General features: G+C 41.5%; 1 protein-coding gene across 1 annotated transcript in view; it reads right to left on the bottom strand.

The window, feature by feature from the left end:
- Positions 1-21,967, bottom strand: part of ZNF704 (zinc finger protein 704) — a 657,857-nt gene that overhangs the window by 13,793 nt on the left and 622,097 nt on the right. The window contains exon 8 of the mRNA XM_078685607.1: positions 18,664-18,761. Within this exon, the coding sequence (XP_078541733.1) occupies positions 18,664-18,761 (98 nt within the window). The remainder of the gene's footprint in view (positions 1-18,663; positions 18,762-21,967) is intronic.

The raw sequence follows: 21,967 nt of genomic DNA, 5'->3' as shown, positions 1-21,967 counted from the left end.
ATTATAATAATACTTTTGATTCCACCAGCACTTCTGTTGTGGACGAACTCGAAGCAGTCCTGGACACAATTTGTTATAAATCAACCATATCTTATGATATTATTTGGGGGGGAGATTTCAACATCAGAACTTGTCCACATTCTTATACAACTGCTTGTGGGTTCGATGGAGACACTGGGGAGAATTTAGCCTATTTTTTACACTCCCCCTATGGTATTTCCCTTAATAACCTTCTGCTAAAGTATGATTTGACCATCCATCAACATGCACCTGATAAAGAGGGTAATAGGGCTCCTACTTTTACGGGGAGGAATACCGCCTCTGTTATTGACCACCTGCTTATCTCGACCCCGATTGTCCCGTTTTGTACGGTCCCGTGTATTCTGGACCTTGGTTTGAGTGATCACAATGTTTTAACTATGTCCATCCTTACTGAGAATTCTAGAAAGGTTTTCACTCGTAGGGTTGTAGATAACATCATCCCATGTAGGCAAAACGGGATACGGATTAAATGGTGTGGGAAAAAATCTGAGAATTTACATCGCAGAGTTGTGAAAGCCGGTTCCAAAGCGATACTTTGTTGTCTCGAAATCGACGCCCCATCTGAAAGTATTGTAAACGACTTCGAGGAACTTGGCACCATAATCAAGAAAACCCTTACTACTAATAAGGCCCCAATCAAACGGGTAATGTTAGGCTGGTTCGATCAGGCGTGTATCCGGGCGCTAAAAGCCCTTAAGAAAGCGCTATCCAACCTACCCAGGGACAGGGAAGTGGTTAAACATCTGAGGGCCAATTATAACATCGAACTGAAGCGCAGGAAACAGGAGCTAAGAGTACAAGCCTGGGATGATCTGAATAAAGCTGCAGCCCTCCGGGATAGTAAACTGTTCTGGAGCACTATTAATAGCCCATTCCTCCAGAAGGAAGATTTCCCAGTCCTTACTGCCCAAGTAAGCAAAGATAGTTGGGTCCTACATTTTACTGGGATTTTTGACCCAATTAGGGAGTCCCATGATAACATCTGTAATAACCCCATTATATCACTTGAACCTCTGGGAATTACAATCCATGAAGTCGACATGGCAATTAATAGTAGCAAAGGAGGGAAGGCCCCAGGACCAGACGGGGTCCCAATTGACCTATATAAATTCGATCTGGCCCTGTGGAGTCCACTACTGACCCTAGCTTTTAACGCCGCCGTCGACAATAGGACCCCCTCTACCTGGAGTGAATCCATTATTATTCCAATCCATAAGAAGGGAGATAGAGGAGAGGCTAAGAACTACCGCCCTATCCCCCTTCTGGATTCCTCTTTAAAAATCATGATTAGGGTCCTATTGACGCGATTGGAAGAATGGGCCGAAGACAATAATATTCTTGCATCTTCCCAATATGGCTTCAGAAAGGGTCTTGGCACTATAGAACAATGTATTAACCTAAATCTCCTAATAGGAAAATACACCAAGGCCAAACCGGGTTCTTTGTTCCTGTGTTTTGCGGATCTTTCTAGTGCCTTCGATCTGGTCGACCATGCCTTGTTGTGGTCAACTTTACTGGGTATGGGTGCCCCCTCCGCTATTATCCACTTCTTAGCAAGACATTATTCCAACTTATCGGCCCAAATCAGTTATGGACCTGTGGGAGAGTGCACTGGAAAGATCCAGGTTAGATCTGGCATCCGACAGGGCTGTGTCTTGGCCCCGTTGCTTTTCTCGCTCTTCATCAACTCAGTCGAGCAGGAATTAAAGAAAGTCCAAGCCGATGCCCCACATGCAGGAGGTCTACCTACACCGGTATTGCTCTATGCCGATGATACCGTTTTACTTTCTAGAAACCCAATAGGCCTCCAAAAATTGATGAATTGTTTTTATGATTTTATTCAGGGGAAGAAACTTAAAATTAATAATTCAAAAACATTTATTTTGGTGTGTGGCAAAAAGGTAAACCATCTTAAACCTTTTTATTTTAAGGAAAACCGTATTGAGGTTGTCGAAAATTTCTGTTATCTGGGCGTTACCTTCAACAATGGAGGTTCCTGGGTCCCAGAGCAAATAAATGTTAAAGCAAGGATGGGGAAGGCCTCCTTAGGCGTTTTCCGTTTTGCTTCAAAACTAGGAAGTCGCCGTATTGTAGATATGTTGAATATCTATAAACATAGATGTGCATCGATTGCATTGTACGGTTCCGGGGTTTGGGGACATTGTAATGTAAGGGACCTGCAAATCACGGAAAATATGTTCCTCAAACGATTACTCTGTCTCCCACCCTCGGCATCCACTGGCCTAACACACATAGAATTAGGTTTGGACTACTTAACAGACCTAGTTGGACTGAGACCACTATTGGTTTGGAAATCTATTTTTACCAAGGTTGAAACCGGCTTTACAAAAGAAATCATCAAGGACTGTTTATATTTGGAAAAAGTCTCTAACATCTCCTGGTCAAAGTATGTGATTTCAACCTTTAAGGATCTGTTTGATATGGATGTAAGTAAAGATCCTGCATGTATAAACTCTTTGTCCAAACAGGAGGTTAAAGGTGAATTTCTGAGGGTTAAAACCGATTTGCGGAAAGCTGAAACAAGAGAATATTAAACTCATGTTTTTTATTATTCTCTTAAAGATGATGTTCTGGGTATACCCATGTACCTTAATGCCATTAGTAGACGATCCCATCAATTTGTCCTTTCAAGATTAAGACTTGGCATTGTACATAATTTGGTGGCATTTCCCACGATGAAATGCCATTCTGCTATTCCCTGTCCGTGTGACGGTTTAACTAAACAAAGCACCTTGCACTTTTTGTTAATCTGTCCATTGTACAAAGCATTGCGTATTTTCTATCTTAAACCTTTATTTGTGAAATATTCTACGTATACTACAGGAAATGCTATGCAATTATTATTCTCACTTGCTAGCCCGGATCTATGCTTTTTTACTGCAACCTTTATTTTAAAATCTATTTCAGTAAGAAAAAGTATGGTTTTCCTTTAAATTTTGTATACTAACTTCGACAGTCTACGCCATATCCATCAATTTAATTCTATGAAATGTATTCCCCCTGTTGCTGTTTTTACATGTGCTATGTCTTAACCTGTATACTTTTATGATGTTTTATAACAATCGAATAAAGTTTATGAAACGAAACGGGAGGGAGTTTTAAAAGGAGCATTTGTGAAGAGTTGCGCTGAGGTGTTCTGGACCACCTTCAATCTACTGAGGGATGACTCATTCGCAGAGACAAGGAGGGCATTACAGTAGTCGAGGCGGCTCATGACCATGGTCTGCATGAGAGTTTTGTGGGTATGATCTGGCAAGAAGGGGAAGACACGTCTAAGCAAACCTAACACATACAAGTAGGTGCTAGCTGTGTGGGCAGCATGCTCCTTTAGTGTTAAGGCATGATCAAGGTGAATGCCCAAGTTTTTAACTAGGTCTTTAGGGCCAGGAGGGGTGCCAAGGGCTGCAGGCCACCAGTCTGGGGACCATAGGAGCGGAGCGTCCTCGAAGAGCATAATCTCCGTCTTACCTGCATTAGGTTGGAGAAAATTGCTTTTCATCCAGAGGGAAATTGCAATCATTCCCTCTGAAAGGGAGATTTGTTGAAGGAGAAGAGGAGCTTGGTGTCATCCGCGTAAGCTCCTCCTCTCCTTCACCAAATCTGCCTGATAGATTGGTAGAGGAGGCACTTCAACTGACACCGAGGGTCCTTGCTTGCTGAGAATTCACTACGCAGTGGTCTAACATCTCGTGAGGGGTGTCCAGTTTGTGACCAAGAGGGGGTCCTTCATTCTCTCCCATTAGGTAATGGGGGTTAGATCGTCCCTTTGGGGGATTCTTGGCTATACACTTAAACACACTCTAGATACATTCAGAGTTGGGTTTGAATAGTAAGAGTACGCTTGATTAATGCCTTGTTTTATATGCACAACTAGAACACAATGTCCTGAAAGGTGAAAAGTCAATAGACAATTACACATAGCATGCACATAGCATTACTTGAGTGGGCAAGAAGGAGATTACTCAATTTTTTATGTCAAAAGATAATTTGTTCAGCTTTATGTGGTAACAATCATATCAAGGTCGGATATATACAGTTAGGAACAGCACTGCATAGAATGTATTGACAACCACATGGAACTTGGTGCAACAAACGTGACTAAATAGTGCAGGTGGCGACGCAAGTGAAAGAAAAACAGCGTAGTCGGCGCACTGTGCATAAAGTGCAGACTATAGTGATATCACAGTGGGCACAATTAATTTTGGTTCAAGTCTAAAGCCACTAAGGAGAAGTGCGCCTGTTAGTCAGGCTGTTGGGTCGACGGCGTTTCGATCCGGAGCATTTCGGATCATCATCAGGATTGGTTGTCTGATTTGGGAAGTGCTTGAAGGGATCCTAAGGAAGTGGAATCCTTGTAACAAAGTAGATTTCAAAGGCTTCAGGCAGCTTACTAGGTCACCGGTTAGTTGGTATCTGCCGAGGAAAGCAGTTTTGAAGTCGGCCGTTTCAATTAGCCGTGCTGAATGGATCAGCGCGAACGTCAGCATGTCAGCGAGGCAGCTGCTGAACTGCCTCGCTGACATGTTGACGTTCGCGCTGATCCATTCAGCGCCCATTCAGCTCGGCTAATTGAAACGGCCGGCTTCAAAACTGCTTTCCTCGGCAGATACCCTCCGAAATACAGCTCAATCACATGGCCGACACGAATGCTACTTTGCAGCAAGCTCTGCCCAACAGCGAAGACACCAACTAACCGGTGACCTAGTAAGCTGCCTGAAGCCTTTGAAACCAAATCTGCCTTTCAAACCCATAAAACTGCATTTACAACAGCCCATGTTTTAAATCATCCAGACATCGATCAGCCTTTCATAATTGAAGGGGATGCTTCAGACACGGCAAATGGGGCAATTCTATCTCAAAAGGATGAACGAACTAACCAATTACATCCCATAGCATTCCTATTCAAAAGGTTTTTACCTGCTGAGATGAGCTATAGAGTGGCAGAAAGAGAACTGTTGGCTATTCGTCTCGCCTTTAAAGAATGACCCCATTATCTTCTAGGTGCAAAACATACGCTGACTGTCTATATCAGGGGTCTCCAACCGGTCGATCGCGAGCTACCGGTAGCTCGCCGAACCCCCATGAGTAACTTGCGCCTTGCATTTAAATTTTGTAGCCTGTTAGTTTCATTTATTATTCTTGGGCTTTTTTTTACAGCCGTTGCCTGCCCTCACCAAACCTAACTGCTCAGATTGGCCTAACTGAGCTTAGTTGGGGCGGGGCAGGCCAAACATGATGACGCTACTGCTGATCTCCGCCTCAGTCCACGCTACCGGCCTTTCACAGCCAGGCACCGTGCTCTTGATCCGATTCCAGCACGACATGTGCTGGTGCGAAGCTGCAGGTCCTGGAAAAGCTTGCTAGCATGCAGGTGGTGCAAGCAGTATTGAACTGCTACGAACCCGCACCACCTGCTTTTTTCTACCTTGCATCCTGGCAGCGAGGGAGCACAGCTGCTTTCTCTCAGACGCCCAGGAGGAGCTCTCCCTGGCAGGCCAGTGCCTGCAGGTCTCATCACAGGGGCAGGACACGTGGCGCATAGCGCGGTGCGATGGACCTGCTGACAACAGACACTGTCTGGAGTGGCCAGCAGGGACAGTGAAGCGGTGGGTCGTGCGAGTGACGAAGGGGTCTAAATACCAGCCGGGGGAAGGGAGATAACAAAGGCGAATGAGAAGGGTGGTCGAGGCAGGTCGGGCTGCGTGGAAGTTCGAGATGTGGTAGCTGTGAGAGGGAAGGGCGGAGGAGGAAGAAAGGCAGATGAAAGTGAGAGACAAGCGAGGAGCAGATCAATCGGTAAGCATTATACCTCTCAATGCGCTGTTCTCCAGACTGGAGCTGTGATGTGGGCCTTCTGTACTGTAAACGTAAATGCTGGTATGCCACGGGTCTTGTTTATAGCTAAGTAGGAGCCTGCCTTGTCCCATCTGCTCCCGAACTATCTAGGCTAAATAAACTGTTGCTAATGCTAACTACATTTCTGGGGATTTAAGAGTGAAAGAGGCCCAAAGGATGCCTTCAGCAACATTGCCTGACAGTTTGGAAGCAGCCAAAATGACGACTAACAGACACAATCGAGAATTTTTTTGCTTTCCAGCTCTGGGTTTTACATCGGGAGAAGCAGGGTGTTGCCAAGTTTCAGTTTCCTTTACCAAAGGCACAACATTTAAAAAAATCCCCTCGTCTGCACTCCTAAAAAGAATATAAGTTGTTCCACTCTTCAGAGCAGCTTTGAATTTCTGATCCAGTTTTAACTCTTTCAATCCCTTCTTTGGACACGCCATTGACAGCATAGGCACGCTCATCAAAATTATAAATGTGTTTATATTTAACATTCAGGGATAGTGATGTGTGTTTTAAATGTTTAACACAGCAGCAGCTCACTAACGTTACTGCAAATAATCTCTGTGCCACCATCACATTTCTAATATATGATGTTCTTTTTTGATCTATTCTAAATGAAATATTTTTATGGATGTTGCATGAAACGTACAAAAAGCAAAAACAACCTATAAAAGATGTGCTGATAGAAAAAGAAAAATAGAACCAAAGTACAAGACTGGTGAATTTGTCTGGTTCGCTCCAAGAAATTTTCAGTTAAAAAAGAAATATAAATTCCAGCCACGATTTATTGGACCATTTGAGATCGAGAAATGTGTAAATCCAGTAACATTTAAATTAAAATTACCAAGGTCTATGAAAATCTATCCTGTGTTTCACACTTCATTGTTAAAAACAGCAAAGACCAAACGACAAGCTGGTCCACCACCTCTCCTCGTTGGAGATCATGAAGAATATGAAGTACACAGTATACAGGATAGTAAATGCATAAAAAGAAAATTGTGGTATTTGGTTTCATGGAAAGGCTATGGTCCAGATAAAGACTCATGGGAACCAAGTGATGCTATTCATCCACCACATTTGATACGTAAATTTCACAGACAGCATCCAGAGGCTCCCACATGACTGGCAGTGTGAGCACTATTGATGGGCACTATTGTGATGGATTCTGCCACATCAAATTCCTGGTGCACCTTGTCTGGCACCTGTGTACAGTTTTCTATTGTTTTTGCCAAGGCTTTTTGTGACTTTTGCCACTTGTCTGTGCTAATGCTTGTTGCAGACTATGATGTTCTCAAGGCCTATTGTCCCTTCTCAGCTCCAGTAGTTTACCTTGAGCTGGAATCTGGAAGCTAATAGGGACCACACCCTGTTCTGGAAGCTTCTTCCTAAGCCCTTTAAATAGGGAGCCACACCCTGTTCTCATTGCTGGTTATTGAGAACCCTGAGCTTGAGCAGCAGCTGCTCCTGTTCTCCGGTTGCTTAAAGATGATTCCGATTGCAGCAAGAAGACTTCTGTTTTCTTTTCCCAGGTTGTAGATCCTCTCTCAGCTACAATCAGGTAGGGTCGTTCCTTTCTTAACCAACAGCATAATGAAAGGAACTACGTGCTTTTTAAAATTATTTTGCATTTTGAAAGAAAGTTGAATATCGCGCTGAAGTGCTTTTTGAGCATTTACATGTTTGGTAATTTTGGCACTGTTGTACATCGCGCTGAAGCGCTCTTTAGTCATTTACATGTTTGCTAATTTTGGCACTGTTTTACATCACCCTAAAGCGCTCTATAGTCATTTGCATGCGTGGTAATTTTGGCACTTTTTACATGTTTGATGATTTTGGCATTTGTGTACATCGCGCTGAAGCGCTCTTTGGTCATTTACATGTTTGGTAATTTTGGCAACTTGGCACATCGTGCTGAAGCGCTCTTTGGGCATTTACATACATAATGACTTTGGCATTGTGTCACATCGTGCTGAAGTGCTTTCTGGACATGTGCATATTTTGAACTCTGATACATAGCGCTGAAGCGCTCCATTGGGCGTTTGAATATTAATCTTCCTTATTAGCATATGTAACGTGTTGTGTATTGCAAAAAGGTTGTTGGAAGTACCACTGTGATATTTAACAGTGGTTAAAGCACATCATTACGGAAACATTGTGCCTTAAAGCCAAGTGTGCTTCGTTTTGAAACATGGTTGTCTAGCCATAATATTGTATACTTGAGAATTATAGGAACAGAAATTGCCAGTGAAGCCTGAGAAGACATAAACAACGACTGTTCTGTGCATAACCTGCTTTTCTTTTACAGGTATGTTGTCAGTGCTTAACCCATGTTAAATATAGTCAGAGAGTTTATGAAGCATGAAACGAAAGTTAATCAAGGATAACGTCTCGTTCCAGGTCTCCCTCCCGCAGTACTCACCCTAATTCCCTTCCCCCCGTCTAGCCACTTTGATACTCTGTGCAGTTAAGCTTGAGTCAAGGCTGCTGGAAGGTGGGCTTCTTGAGGGTACTGCTCCTGAGGAACCAAACGGAATTTTTACCAGTTCTGACATTGACATCAATGAATGCTTGGCTGTTTTACAGGAACTCAATGAAAGTAAAATGCCCTGCCGCTGGAGAAGTGAAGGTAGTTCTGGCAAGATCTGCCTGGGTCCCGAAGATTAGGGACCTGGTCAGAGAAAAAATTGTGGACAAAAAAGAATTAGGGCCATCATCCAGAGCGCGCGTACCTGTCTTTGCTGTTGAAGGTACCAGAACTGTACCTCTTCTGCCCCTTGCCGGTCGCAGAGACAAAAGGTTTGCCTCTATTGATCTTATCAAATCACACTCTGGCTGATTCTCAACAGTAGGCCACTTGGGCTTCTGAATAGCCGATGCACTTCTATTGCTACTGTACAGGAAGTTCAGATAGAAGCTTTAATAATGACAGAAAATTCCACTCTCTAAGGAGAAGCTGTAAACAACAATGAAATGATACTTCTCCCTGTTGAAACAACTACAACTGTACAATCACCAAGTACAGAAATTCCGATTCGCAAATTTATTACATCTATGCGAGCATGCCACAAATGGATTATTCCTAGTTCCACAAAACCTCCCTTTCAGGATATGGATGTATGCTTTTTACTTTTGGCTGAAAAAGACTTACTTCATCCCACCCCAGTTACATCTCTGGATTGCAATGGGTTACTTTTCCTGGTACTTTGGATAGGTTTGGTGACTGTATTGTTCCTACTTTTTAATGGGTAGTATCTCCCAGAACACTCAGCAGTACAACTTATGAACTTGGGGCTTGCTTAAGATGGCTGTTGGACTTTCGTCCGACTGCCATCCTGGTGGGGAATGGGACCGGGTGAGGAGCTGTCGGCGGTTCCGCCATAGGAATTACGATGCGACTGCATGGAGCGGTCTTAATGTGTATGTGTTGTTTTGCAGAATGTGCTGTGGGCTGCAGGCACATCCCGCAGTACAAAAATGACACGTTTTACATATCCCCGCACTATGTGACAGGCACCATGCGGTGCCTGCAAGTTGGTGCAGGGATAGGTAGGGGGGCAACATTTGTGCCCCCCAGAACCCAAGGCTGAGGGCCAAGGGGGAAGGAGTCACTTTTCGCCTGCCTTTTCAAGGTGGGTTAACTGCCATGAAACGGCTGACGGAAAGGGACATGAGCAGGCACCACCACAGTTTCAGGGATTCAAGTCCCTCCAACACACTCAGATGCATGACGGTCGGTCTTTCCAACCGCCAACCATCAGCTCGCCATTGTGTAACGTGGTGGGCGGACCTTCACTGACGGGCTGACGGTGGTGGTCCCACCACCATCATAATCAGGCCCTTGGTTCTTAAACCACATGCATCATAACACAGTGATCTTAGGGACCAGTCTCTGGTGAACATTACAACAGTTCCAGTTCCTGAAGGTATTATTTGGGACAGGGTATCGTATGATGTGTATGGTCTTACTAAACTTTTTATAAATTCCTTATCTGTTTAAAATTTTCTTAAATTATAACATCACCTCTAGAACTTTCTCTGATGATTGGGACATTGGAACTGTGCATAATGTGCTTGCAGATCTAGAGCAATCAGCTGCATTTTCTAATGATGAATTGTATGATGGTACTTCTGATTATGGAGACATGTTCTATTACCGACATTATGGGGACCATTTTTTACACAACTCTAGTAACCCATGCACTCTTTATAATGAAAAACAATGGGAACACTGCCCAACACTACCAACAATAAGTTTGCTTATTTTTCAGGTTTTTAAACATCAGACCCAGCCTCATATTAATATAGGCTTGCACCTACACCTGCAAAGAAAAATATGCTAACAGACAACAAGCTGATATACTATGCTTCCTTTATTTCCCAACTGAATATACAGGGTTTGATTCCAGGAAAGACACCATAGACACAAAGTCTATCTGGGGAACAAAAGGAAGGCAGGTTCAGGGAACAGAGGCCTTATTTAGAGCATGCCTCATACCACATCAAATGATTTTCCTGAATAAAACAGTGTAACAAACCTCATGTATTGGTGTAGCGAAAATGAAGGATTTGAATACATTGCGTATTCCCGCATTCTCACGCTTTTAGAATTGGCAGCACTTAACACATTTTAGTGTGGATACACTAGAAACCATGATATGTAATGGTTCTTTTAATTCATCAGACCCCAATTTGACGGGATGGTTGTTTTGGCCGACAGACACAACACCGAAGGGTTTAGGATTAATAGGCCTGATCAGCGATATGTACAGTAAAAAACACTCAGGGGTGGTGACATCATATAGTGTTGGGAAGTTGTGCCTATATCGGCTAAAAACATCAACACTTTCCCAGGTGAAGGAACACTTGTCCCTTCTTTCTGATGACATGGATCTCAGGGATTTTCTATTAGGTCACTGGGACCCTATTCATTGGGCAAAATAGTGTCTTCTGCAATTGACATAATACAGCAAGACATGTCTGTTTTACAACATGTAGTAAGGAAGATTCCAGACACCTATCTGGAAATCCTAGTGCACTGCTTAAGTGTATCACTCGATTGAGTGTGTTATCTAAGAAACAGAATTTTAATCAAGAAGTTAAGAACATATAAACAATTGAATCAATAGTCCACTGTAAAGTAATCAAACATGTATCAAAGGAAAAATGCACTCGAATCTTCAAACGTTGTGCGTAGACTTTTAATTCTTGGAAATTGTTTCACCAAATCACAAAATCCAAACGAAATGCTTTACATCAGCATCAATGGTTCAATCTTTAAAAATCCCAATGCATTTCGGGCTGACAACAGAGCACTTCCTCAGGAGAATCTGTAGAATAACAGTACAAACCATTACATGAACTTATATACAATGAGCGGAAAGCCATAAGAATTATCACAAGAGAAAGGAGAGCACATGATTAACCTAAACCCCAATGTCACATGTGAAAGTATCTAAAAAAAAGGAACAGTGCATAAAGAATAGTCACCATGAGTGCAAACCAGTAAGGACAGTAGCCAAGTGCCAAGAATAAGAACAGGTCAAGTGTAAGACCGAATCCTGACTGTGGAAAAACGCCAACTAACTGACCGAAATGAAAAAAACAAACCAACCAAGTGTGGTTCAGCAATACAAAGAAAAAGAGAAAAAGGAAAAGGAAAAAAACGCTACTAAAAGTAACTACGGGGCTTACCAAAACTATTGGCGTAACCAGAACACGGGCTTAGTTACCCAAACTGTCACCGTTCCAATCTAAACGCATCCGAAGCGCATAACAGCGCGACGGTGAAGGAGTCAGCGTAAGTCTGCGGACAAACACAAACCGTAATGAGTGGAGTATTAAAATGAAGCACATAGACAGTGAAATCCGCAAAAACTCAAAAAGACTCACCCGCCAAAGTTACAATAAACCTTAGCGCCTGGTGAGATAATTCTTGACCGGAAACAGCGTGAGCCTAAAAGCAAACGAAAAAAACGAAGTAAACTGGGTCAATGCAAGCATTGCAAAAATATGGCACACGTGTTGTCAGCATGTGGAAATATGGTGCCACTTACCAAATGAATCTCGGAAAAATCTGAGCGTCTAGGCAAGGGGTCTCATCAGTAGAGGAACAGCGCGCCATGGCGCAGAAACGCTTAAGAACCAGTGCGGGGTAGAAGAAATGAAAAGCGGACTGTGAAGAAACATCAGAAAGTGGAATAATGGCAGCCATCTTAAGGTGGTTAAAAGAACAGAAAAACACAGCCAAGAGAAAAGAAGGGGAATAAAAGGGAAAAAAGACCACCGAAACTCTGTGTATGTGACATATCGTTTACATAAGTGAAAACAAGACAAAAGTGGAATACATTCGGGTTAATCCAGCAAAAGAACGATAAAATTAATGATAAAATTAATGTAGCAAACATTGTAAACTCAAATATCATTGAGACACAAGACAGTGTGATAAAGAGCATAATTGCCAACCTGTCTTAAAGTGAGTTACAATTTCAATAACAAAAACCTTCAGTACATGAACCATGCACTCGAATTACCAGCAGCAATCTAACAAGAACACAGGATGATGTCATTATTAAAAGCATCATAATTCAAATTTATCATTCAACCCAGAGGGGGATAGGGTCTGCATGAACCAGATCCAGTATGATTCACGTTGTGAAAGAAATTTGGACATGTCTCTATCAGGATGATGATCAATTACTTCTAGAACCCCGAATCTCAATTGAGCAATGTTATGTTTCAAAGCTTGCCAATGCTGAGCAATCGGCGAGCTTGCAGTGTTGGTTCTAATGCGACTCTTGTGTTCAGTAATGCGGGTACGCCAAATTCTCTCTGTTTTCCCGACATAGTATAGGTCACAAGGACATTTTAAAATGTAAATGACGTGATGGCTATTGCAGTTGGCATTACATTTCAGAGGAATTTTGCTGCCTGACCTGGGATGGTGTAACAATTTACCAGTCATCACGTTGTTACAATGCAAGCAGTTCATACATTTCATCATTCCTTTAAATGACACAGATGGTTTAGATTGGGGTTTATTGAGAATTTCTTTAAGGTTACTAGATCTTTTATAGGCAAACATCGGTGGTTCAGAAAACAAGCCTTTGAAATCGGGTTCAGACTGAAGGAGAATCCATCTATTCAGTATGATGGATTTTAGCAATTTGGAATGTGTTGAATATGTCGAAACAAATACTTCTCTTTTTGGTGCGTTGGATTTAGTTCTCTTTTTCAGTAAATCTTCACGACACAGCGAAGAAGCCCTACTCGCTGCCTGGTCTATCAGTGAAGGAGGATAACCTCTGTTGAGGTACTTCTCTTTGAAACCAGTGATCGTCTGCATGCCAATGTCATTATTGGAAGTGATCTGTTTAATTCGCAAAAATTGCGAAAAAGGTAGGTGACGCTTTAGTGACCATGGATGGAAACTCTGATAGGACAGACCATTATTCCGATCGTGGGTTTTGTAAAAATGGAAGTTTCAATAGTGTCATTGGACAAAGTAAGTAAAACATCAAGAAATGCTATGCTGTGGGAATCGATGTGGTAAGTCAACTGAATTCTCTGATTGATCATGTTCAATTGCTGGACACTATTTTCAAGATCAGCACGCGACCCCCACTAAATGATGAGAATATCATCAATATAGTGGCGATAAGTGATTAAGTTGGTGGTCCAGTGGGGTTTTGACAAAATGTGTTCAGTCTCGAATTTAAACATGAAAATGTTCGCATAGCTGAGAGCCCCTGAAAAACCCATCGAGGTTCCATTAGTCTGAAGAAAAAATTGTCCTTTCCATTGAAAATAACTGTGGTATAAACAAAAATGAAGTATTTCCAACAAGAAAATCTTGCTTGCCCTGATATTATCAGTTCTGAGTAGTGACCATTCAATCGCCTCCATCCCTTCAAGATGTGGAATGGAGGTGTACAGTGAAACAACATCCACTGTGCACAACCACACCTGGGCATCTGTCGGGATGTGGGTGTCTTGTTTTACAACATGGACAGTCACTATTACGGTCCATCGTAATTCTGAGCTGGCCTTTACAAACATTACGTTCATGTGTCATGGCGATACATCAACAGTACTAGTCTGTTTTCTGAATATGATCCAATGGATAGACAGATGGTAATGTCAGGCAGAGATGCAAAGTATACTATGTTGCACATTGAAATATTACCTTTCACCGTGGCTGAGACGCCATCCACTGACTGGACAATATGTGGTTACTATTATTATTATTATTATTACCCTACTGGTCACGACTATCCAATTCCAATATAGTCTCCAATACTAACAGGTAGGCAGATATGAAGCGCTAGGGGAAGAATATGTGCATGAGTATTGGGAATTACTGTTCAAGTTCAGATGCATGAATGGGTATACAGAAGTTGTCCTTAGTGGTTCCGACTGCAAGGATGCTTTAAGTGGGTCCTTGGTTTGCAAAGACAATTCTCTCCACAGGGCATGCAACGCTTTGGAGGCAACCCTGTCATGTTATCTGAAGTGTTCTCCATCTGCCGTGATTCATCTGATGTTGCAGCTGCTCTCGAGTTATTTGATGCTGAATGATCAAGGTTGCTGCGGAATGGAACCAGTACTCTAGCGACGGTTAATTCCATAGTGACTTGTCGCATAAAAGTACTGTTTCCATCTGTCCACAGAGTCTACCACCCTGGTCACATAAATAAATGGCTTTTCTGTGAGCGAACAATTTGGCCTTTTTTTAAACAAAATGAACCAAAACAGCTTTTGCTTTCTTTTCTGGGCACCATGGCTTTTTGAGTGCTTGAGATTTCAAATGGTATCATGACTTTAAAGCTTTTTAAATAAATATCGTATAGGGAAGCTAGCCTTTAGATGTTTTTTATGAATAGTTTCAAAGTCTTTAACATTCTGCTAGCTTTTTAGATAGCTTTTATATATCGACTCATAGTATGAGGAGTGGGTGTTATATTCCCAATTTAGGCCCATGTAGCGAGGCAGCTTATTTCCTAAATAGTCCTCACACTAACATTTCAGCCAGGAAAGTTTGCACATATTTGCATGCCCGACAATGTTGGATTTGTTTCTCTGAATCTAAAATTGTATACACATCTAGCTTCGCACAACATTATCACAATGCCCTGAACGTCAGGTACAAGGCCTATTTTTGCACTATGTACAAATGTCCTCTCTATCATCACCCACGGGGCGACAGGGCTATCTACATATCCATAGCATCACTAATCTATATACAAATCGCAAGGTTGCTTTCTGTTATAAAGATGAGCATCCAGATAGATTGGTAGAGGAGGCACTTCAGTTGCACCGAAGGTCCTTGCATGCTAAGACTTAAAAATGCAGCAGTCTGACATCTTATGAAGGGTGTCCAGTTCATGATCAAGACAGGGTCCTTTATTCTCTCCCATGAGGTAATGGGGTTGGATCGTCCCTTGGGGGAATTCTTGGCTATACAGCTACAAATACTCCAGATACATTTAGAGTAGAGTTTGAATAGTAGGACTATGATCGATTACTGCTTTGTTTTAGATGCTGATACCCAGGTCCAGGGACCATTTGGGAATACCCCATTATTTATAATGGCTTGTTTTATATGCCTGCATATATACATTGTTTTAGCACTATGATAGAACTATATCTACTATTCACACTTTTGGTACTCGTAATCGCTTTTATCTGCTTCTGTCTATTAATCCTTGCAGCACATGTATTTTATACAAGAATAACATTGGTTCAATAAATATATTGAAAACATCCCATTGTGTATTCTCTGTATATATCTCTGAGAATAAATGAGCACGAGTGATTGAGCGAAAGGTACTTATTATTTCCATGATCCCTGAGGGGTCAGGGTTGTCATGTTCAGTGGTTTCCAGAAACCATACACTCCCTGGTAAGGTTACAGGGGCTTAAGGTGGCACTGTGAGCTAGCTGGTCTATAGGCCAACATATCCTGCGGGGGTGTCCAGAATCAATCTAGGCACCAAGCCCTTAGTTTATGTTGTCCAACAAACATGCAGATCCTACGGATTAGTAGAAACTACACAACAAGCTCACTATTACAATAACATTTGGACAATCACCTTCCTCATATAGTAAAAATAAAATTATACAAAGATTAATATTCTAAAGTTGTGCTGATAGGCTAGTCTACAGTCCATTTTGAACCAATGGTTTTCTGAGAGTTGGTACTCCTCTCCTTGACCACTCATTTCTGATGTGCCTTTTATTGGTCAGGCTTTACTGGTTTACATTATGTTCACTAGGAATAAGGAACTCCTTATAGTTTATGGGGATAATCCTTATGGTTTTTCTTCCAATGGTTTTGGATAACGCTCAAGAGAAACTTATAAACTTGTAAAACTGAAATGAGAAGTACCAGGTACCAGGGTCTCCTAAATCACAGTTTTGCAACAAGTACAATGGGGAGAATGGGGTTTTCTCTATAACCACAAGTAGCTTTTAACAATTTTTCACCAGGTAACCATACTGCCAAATACGATGTAGCAAAAATAGTTAGGATGCATTACATCGGAAAAGCAACAAGCGCAGCATTTCCAATGTTGCAGTAAGGAAATCTGCAGAAATGGCACGTGGACTCTACTACACTTTATCTGAGACAATGCTCATTGGATTCTGATCCCAAAGCAAATTTGACATTTTCACAGTGATGTTTAGGTTTCAATAAGGTATCTTAAATACAAACCCATATTCAAGCTGTGTGTAACAAATTAACAGAACACATACATTCAAGCCTTTTCATATTTTGAACCTGCTCCTAAATCTATCAATACTACAAGCAGTTTTTTAAAAAAGAAATATGGGCCTGATTTATTTTGGGTCCATTTGTAAATAATAGTCACAGATTGTGAACAGACTTTGTGCAGATCAGCCTATATACTATTAGGCCAGATCACAAAATCACCATTCATAGGGGTTTACAGAATGGTCTTCCTAAGGAATATTAATTAGGTAGGTCGTAATTTGTGGCTCCATATGATTGACTACAAATAAAGAGATGGTTGCCTGCAAGGTACAGTAGATCACCAACCCTGTATTTCCATTCTCAAAATGGAAAACTTCATTTGGACCATGGCTAACACGATTCTTAAAGAGGAAAAGGTCCGATAAGGACACCTTCATTTGCAAATCAGCGGATGTATGACATTACAACTCATGCTTTTACATCGCATGCCTTTACAACGCAAGTATAACAACGCAGTCCATTACAACGCATAGTGCTTTGGGGTGCTGGATAGTGAATAGTTTAATTTATTATTCCAACTCCAGTCCCCGTGGACACTAGGGAAGGTTATTGGATAGTAAATTAACCTATTCCCTATCCTAGAGCGCCCCCCCAGAGCAATACGTTGTAATAGATTGTGTTGTAATGGTTGCGTTGTAAAGGCTCTGCGATGTAAAAGTTGCGTTGTAAAGGTTGTTTACCGCAAATCAGCTACCAACTTCTTTAAGGAGTTGGCAACTAGTCAAGGATTTGCAATTGGAAACCATTGACACAAACCATATTGGATTGCAGTTTGAAAGGAACTCCCCTTTTACGCCCCTTACAAATTGCGATTGGATATGGCTTGCAAAACTCAACTTTTCTAAATCGTAAAATGGGTTCTGTATATAGGAAATGACCCTTTTGCAGTCACAAACCATGTGATTAAGAGATTCGTGGGGTTTCCAATCGCAAACTCGCTTAGGACCGATAACCCCATCATCAATGACATTGCTGTGCTACTCAAATCAAAGTGGCTAAAATTAAGTTGCTTAGAGGCTGTATTTACTCATTGCTATATTCACAATCACAAATATGCTTTCTCGATTGTTATATTCACCATCAAATATATGCTTTCTTGATTATCTCCAAAACTCAACAAATTCGGAATATATTGGGCATATTTTAGGGACAATGGCAATGATTTGTAACTATGGCTCCATTAATATGTCACCACATTTTAATAACCAGTGATGTTCCTTTGGAGGTACCAATTGCTTTTGTGCCCTCAATTCTTTGACTTGAGACCCACTACTAAATGAAGCTAGATTTTAAAATGGGAAAGTAGCAGAAATACACAAGTAGGCAACTACATTTGTACAGGCAGAGAAATCTTCACTACACAGAAACTATGTACTGTAAATGCTTTCCTGTGACAATGTTTTAATTTAATATGCAGTTTTGGATGTCTTTCCTAAATATCGTGGTTCCCTGTACATCGGTAATAGAAAGATGCCTATTTTTTTATAGGAAGTAAATATACTAATATGTAAAGAGAGATTTGGACGCACCTTATTATTGAAATGTATTTATTTACTTTGCTATAATGCTTCATTTATTTACAGATGTTTTTATTGCATTTTAGCCCTGAAGAAGTAACTTTTGGCAATGAAACCTATGATCCCCATAAAACACTTAAAAAACGCTCCACTTGAGGTATAATTGAGGACACTATCTCTGGTGTCCGTTTGGCAGTCCACCAGGGCTCTTGGAGAAATCATCCGAATCTCCTTATTTTTATACTAAAGGAAGTAACTTAATTTTTATGTCTCACAAGACTGTGGCACAAACAAGAATCAGAGCAAGCTATAAAACAATCAGGCAGAAAACAATCACTAAAACATAGCAACAACATGGAAGACAATTTTTACAATTAAGATGTGTGAGGCAAAATTGTAAATATTTGTTTCGCTTTAGCCTAAAAGACATGATGCTTCAGCAAATGTTTCCAATGGGCGATTTCCTACCTCAGTCCAATTACTGCTCTTGGTGGAGAGGACATTACTGTGTGTGGTGGTGGCTTGCTCTCCCCGCTTCCCACGATGCAAGTATGCTTTGGTGAAACCTAAAAAATACACACAAAAAGAAAGTGTTGACTTTTTGGTTGCCAACAAGCTTTTAAAACACAGTAAAAAACATATGTTCTTGTTATGAAACATTTCATATCAGGTGTGCCCACTTGTAATCCTAAAACCACAAAACTGTCTGGTTTTTTGTCACCAATATATGAATATGTAGATAATCACTTTAAGAACAATGGACCAAATTCATCAAACCTTTTTCCATGGATAGGTGTAACTTACTACTGGAAATTCAATAGGGAATCAGGAATAAGTCAAGCCTAAGTCATGTTTACTGACACCAACATTTATATTAAATAGGTACATAAGACTGGGAATTACTGATTCATTTTAAATTTCTTATAAGAATTCTCAGACTTCAATTTAAATAACCCTGTTAATTCCAGACCCGTGAAATTACTGGCACTGTGGTTAAGCTTTGCAATATCTGGAGTAAGCACACTTGTTTTATTGGCATCTTTGAATTGTGGAATACATATCCAGGTTCTGAGGACGTTATTACCAGTGCTGTTGTAGTGACTACAGTTTTATATAAAGGTAAATTATAGATTGACTGTCCACCCTCGTCCATACACAATTCTCCCTCTCTCTCCGTTCCCTGCCTATCCCCTAAAGGTGACTGTCTCCTTTCCCACACTAGCAAGAGCCACCAAGTACAGTGTAGCAACAGCCTTCAGTGTAGCAATGGCCGTTTGGGTACCAAAAGAGAGGAATCCCAAACCAGGAGTACGTTTAAGCGGAAGGCTTTATGTTCATCTAGGAGGCAAATGGCTTGAACTTCAAAGTAAAGTTAGTAGTAAAAATATTCATCTCTGTGAGCCGTTTGAAACAAAAACATTTGCTCCTGAGTGAAATGAGGAGTAGGCAGAGTTGTGTGCAGGAGAGCCCTATCAATGCTTTCTTGACAAAACAGTTCATGACAAGATGAATGTGTGATAGAGTGAAATAAACCTTGGCTTGAGGGATCTTTATATGCTCCTGAGGTATTCTTAGAAGCACAACATCAAGAAATCTGCATCAAGGCAGCAACGTTTTAAATCTTCTTCTATAGATTTCATCTGTAATAAAAAGCCAAAACTAAGGTGAATTGGAATAAAAGGGACACTAAGGACAAAGCAAGATGCCAACATGAGATGGGCTCTCAACGAGTTTGTTAGGCACCCTTTCCCTGAGGACTGCTTAATTGTGATTACATGTTGCAGAATGGGTTCTGCACATTTAATCCGCCTAGATTTTTCATTTTGGTTCACCTGGTTTGGACTTTTTACTGTGGGTGAGCCTCACAACTAGTGTCTCACCCATGATAATCACATTGTAAATGGATTACACATGTTTACTTCCAGTGTCTACATTTTAAGGTAAGCTGTTGCAAAGCAGCAAGGGTAAGAGGCACATGGATTGTTACATGTGAGCAAATGTGCACATGCATGTGCACACATGTAAGGGCTGCGCGCGTGAGACTACAGTCGTACAAAGCCCGGTAACAGCAGTTACCGGGCTTTGTACGACTTTGTGAGCACACAGGTAGCCTGGCGCAGAGGAGACTCTGCAGGATTAGATATTGACCTGGTTAGGCCTTATAATAGCGGGCACTCATAGGCAAAGTCAGAATTGTTTACTGTATTGTCTAGAGTGACAGGGGGAAATCTGCCTTAGAGGTTTGCTTCCCTTTGGCCACCAGAGTACAGCAAGTCATTATACTCGGGTGAAACATGTGTGCCAAGATTGATTATCCAGTTCCCAAGCAGACAAATGTACACCTTATTGGTCGTGTAAAATTCTCATATTTCTGTGGCTCAGCTCAGGGTCAGAGTCCAGGCCTTTTGTCAACCTGCTGGCCCAAGGTAATTACATTGCTCCCCAGCAAATGGAACACAAAAGAAGCAATTAACAATGCTTCACTCAACTCCTGAGGAGGAAGTGTTGGGGAAGAAAATCTGCATCCGTTAATTTACTGTCACATTGTACCAGGGTTGGGACAGCCCAGGCCCTCTGAACAAAGGAGGAAGCCAAGACCTCTGGAGCCAAAACAGGAGGGGAGGCTCCTCTTTGAGGTTTTGGTGGGTAAGGCCATGGCGGTGATGTCAGCAAGGGGCAGAGCTGTGGCCCCCAGAGGAGATGTGGCCAGTGACTTCTGGATAGTGCCTTCTTGAATTGTATCAGCATGCTGTGCAGGAGGGTTGAGACAGGGATGGATAATACAAGCAAGGCCACTTTGCGAAAGTCTGTCAAACCAGTAGAAATAAGCAGTCTTCAATGGTCAAGTGTGTCATGGACGAAAATTTAGATGACAATAATGAAGATATTGGGCCATATGTATCAAGCACAAATGCGTTCGCAAATGCAGAAATTCGCAGAATTTCGGCGTTTGCGAACGCATTTTTGATAAATGGCATGTATGTAGCAAATCTGAGTGCAAAATAAGGAATCGCAAATTTACGATTCCTTATTTTGCGATTGCATTTAAGGAAATGTAAGAAACACCAGAAAAGTGCAATTCTGCGTTAAGGAATCCCAAATTACCACCACTTCAAGTTGGTGGTAATTTGCGATTTCTTTCACAAATGCACTTTTTTTCATTTGTGAAGGTGCCAAGTGGCGCACATACATGCCCTTAGGGTATGTATGTGCGCCATATGCGCACACATGTGAATTTCAGTGGTGCATCAGGGTCTCCCTATGACACCCTTGCACCCTTGGAATTATTCTCAATTTGCGATTCTCAAATTGCGAATCACAAATTGAGAATAACTTCCCATTCATTCCTATGGGCCTCCTGGCCCATAAAAATGAATGGGAAATGATTCCTTAATTGCGATTCGCAATTTGCTAATCGCAATTAAGGAATTTTAAGAAAATGAGATTTTCTACATACATCCCTATTTGCAAATCTCAAATAGCGATTTCTAAAAAATCGCTATTTTAGATTCGCAAATCAGGATGTTGATACATTTGCCCCATTGTTACTAGAGATTTAAGTAACATGGTTGTTGTTGTTCACGACGAGGGAGTTAAAGTGGGCAATCCTGAACTCTGTGTAGACCCTTATGTTGATCTTAAGACTTAAGATCAACATAAGGGTCTAAGACTTAAGACTGTTGGTGGATCCATTTGCTCGAATCACCATGATCACACAAGATCTGTCGGACAAAACATGGCCTGATAGACCCTTCATTCCTCCTGATCGGAA

The sequence above is a fragment of the Lissotriton helveticus genome, chromosome 4_1 (assembly GCF_964261635.1).
Source record: "Lissotriton helveticus chromosome 4_1, aLisHel1.1, whole genome shotgun sequence".
NCBI classification, from domain to species: domain Eukaryota; kingdom Metazoa; phylum Chordata; class Amphibia; order Caudata; family Salamandridae; genus Lissotriton; species Lissotriton helveticus.
This window is presented reverse-complemented; position numbering and strand designations above follow the sequence as displayed.